The sequence below is a fragment of the Lathyrus oleraceus genome, chromosome 5 (genome assembly GCF_024323335.1).
Source record: "Lathyrus oleraceus cultivar Zhongwan6 chromosome 5, CAAS_Psat_ZW6_1.0, whole genome shotgun sequence".
Taxonomy (NCBI): Eukaryota; Viridiplantae; Streptophyta; class Magnoliopsida; order Fabales; family Fabaceae; genus Lathyrus; species Lathyrus oleraceus.
In genome coordinates, this window is record NC_066583.1 from 179,141,133 (window position 1) to 179,142,911 (window position 1,779).

At 41.1% G+C, this 1,779-nt stretch overlaps 1 protein-coding gene across 1 annotated transcript; it reads left to right on the forward strand.

The window, feature by feature from the left end:
* Positions 1-719: 719 nt before the first annotated feature.
* LOC127079567 (uncharacterized) lies at positions 720-1,604 on the forward strand. Its single transcript, XM_051019952.1, has 2 exons — positions 720-1,170; positions 1,315-1,604. The coding sequence occupies exons 1-2, from the start codon at positions 720-722 to the stop codon at positions 1,602-1,604; spliced, it is 741 nt and encodes a 246-aa protein (XP_050875909.1).
* The last annotated feature ends 175 nt before the right edge of the window (positions 1,605-1,779 follow it).

Consider the following 1,779-nt stretch of genomic DNA (forward strand, 5'->3'; position numbering starts at 1 on the left):
CCGTGTTTGGCTCCAGGATTTTATTTTTTCTTTAATTCTCCAATCCTCTTCCATTGTTGCCTTGGCATTTCCGACTCTTCAACTACTTCTGAAACACGCACAATACCATGGAAACGACATCAAACGCATCTAAAAACTTAAATTAATGCTAAAAGCAAAATAAACATAAAACTACTCAAATATGAAATACTTAACACTCAAACACTAAAACTCAAAATAAAGTGTTACCACATTGATGAATTTTTGCCGACAACATGATGAAAATCAAGTAAAATGGTGACCGATCAATAGCCAAAAGGGTTAGGACTAGGAGAGAAAAGAAAATAGTGGTGCAAAGGTCCCCTAGAAAGAAGATTGATATGCCAACGTCTCCCAATCCAAAGGTGGCAGAAAGTTCCCTCAAGAGGAAAGGTCATGGTCCAACAAAATCTTGGAGCAAAGGGGTGCCCAAGAAAATGAAGACCAAGTCTGTTGTTATGGAGTCTGACTCAGATGTCCCATGTGATGTCACTGCCTCTCTGTCAAAGAAGAAGCCAACCACTAGCAAGCTTGCAGCCAGTGTCCCTGAGGTACCAATTGACAACATATCGTTCCATTTTGCTTCTAGTGTGAACAGGTGGAAATATGTTTATCATAAGAGGCTGGCTTTGGAAAGGGAATTGGCTCAGAATGTCCTGGAGTGTAAGGAGATTGTAGACCTTATCCAAGAGGCAGGGTTAATGAAGACTGTGACTCAGTTCTCAAAGTGCTATGAGATATTAGTAAAGGAATTTATTGTCAATGTTTCTGAAGAATGTGCTGATGGAAAGTCTAGGGAATTCAGAAAAGTATATGTGCGAGGCAAGTGTATAAACTTCTCTCCCTCAGTAATCAACATCTATTTGGGAAGGCCTGATGTAGCTCAACTTGAGCTTGAGGTGACTAACAATAGAATCTGTCAAGTCATCACTGCTAATCAAGTCAGGAAGTGGCCCCTCAAAGGTAAGTTGGTGGCCAGCAAACTAAGTGTCAAGTATGCTATGCTGCACAAAATTGGAGCTGCTATCTGGGTGCCCACCAATCACAAATCTACAGTGGCTGTAATGCTTGGAAAGTTCATATATGCTGTTGGAACCAAAGCCAATTTTGACTATGGATCCTATATTTTTGATCAAACCATGAAGCATGCAGGTAGCTTCAGTGTGAAGGGGCCTATAGCCTTTCCTTCCCTCATATGTGGTATTGTGTTGAATCAATTTCTAAACATATTAACATAGAATGATTCTGTGAAGAGAAGAGACAACCCTTTGGCCTTCAATCATAAACTGTTCCTAGGTAAGCATGTTCCTGACATTGCCATGGCAACAGGAGAGACATCAAGTGGTTGCAATCAACCAGGTAAAGCTGCTGTCATTGCAATACTCAAAGAAACGTGCAAGGAGTTAGAGGCAAGGAAGCTCACTTTGGAAAATTTGATTATCAAGTTGGAGATGAATGAAGGTGATGTGCTTGGTGAAGCTGTTGATGCTGCAGAAGGAGCTGCAAGACAAAGTGCGGAGGGAGAAGAGGATGCCAGTCCTGATGATGGCACTGATGTTGATGCTGACTCTGAGTCAGATGAATAGAGCATTTCCCGTGTTTCTGAAATTTGTGTGTAATTTATTTTGTTTTGGTTTGTATTATTAAGTGTTGCTTTGGCAACATTTTTGACAAAAAGGGGGAGTAACACTTGTACCCCAGGACAACAGATTTGGTGGTCCTCTAATCCAGAGGTTGTGCTGCAGCTTGATGTTCAACTTC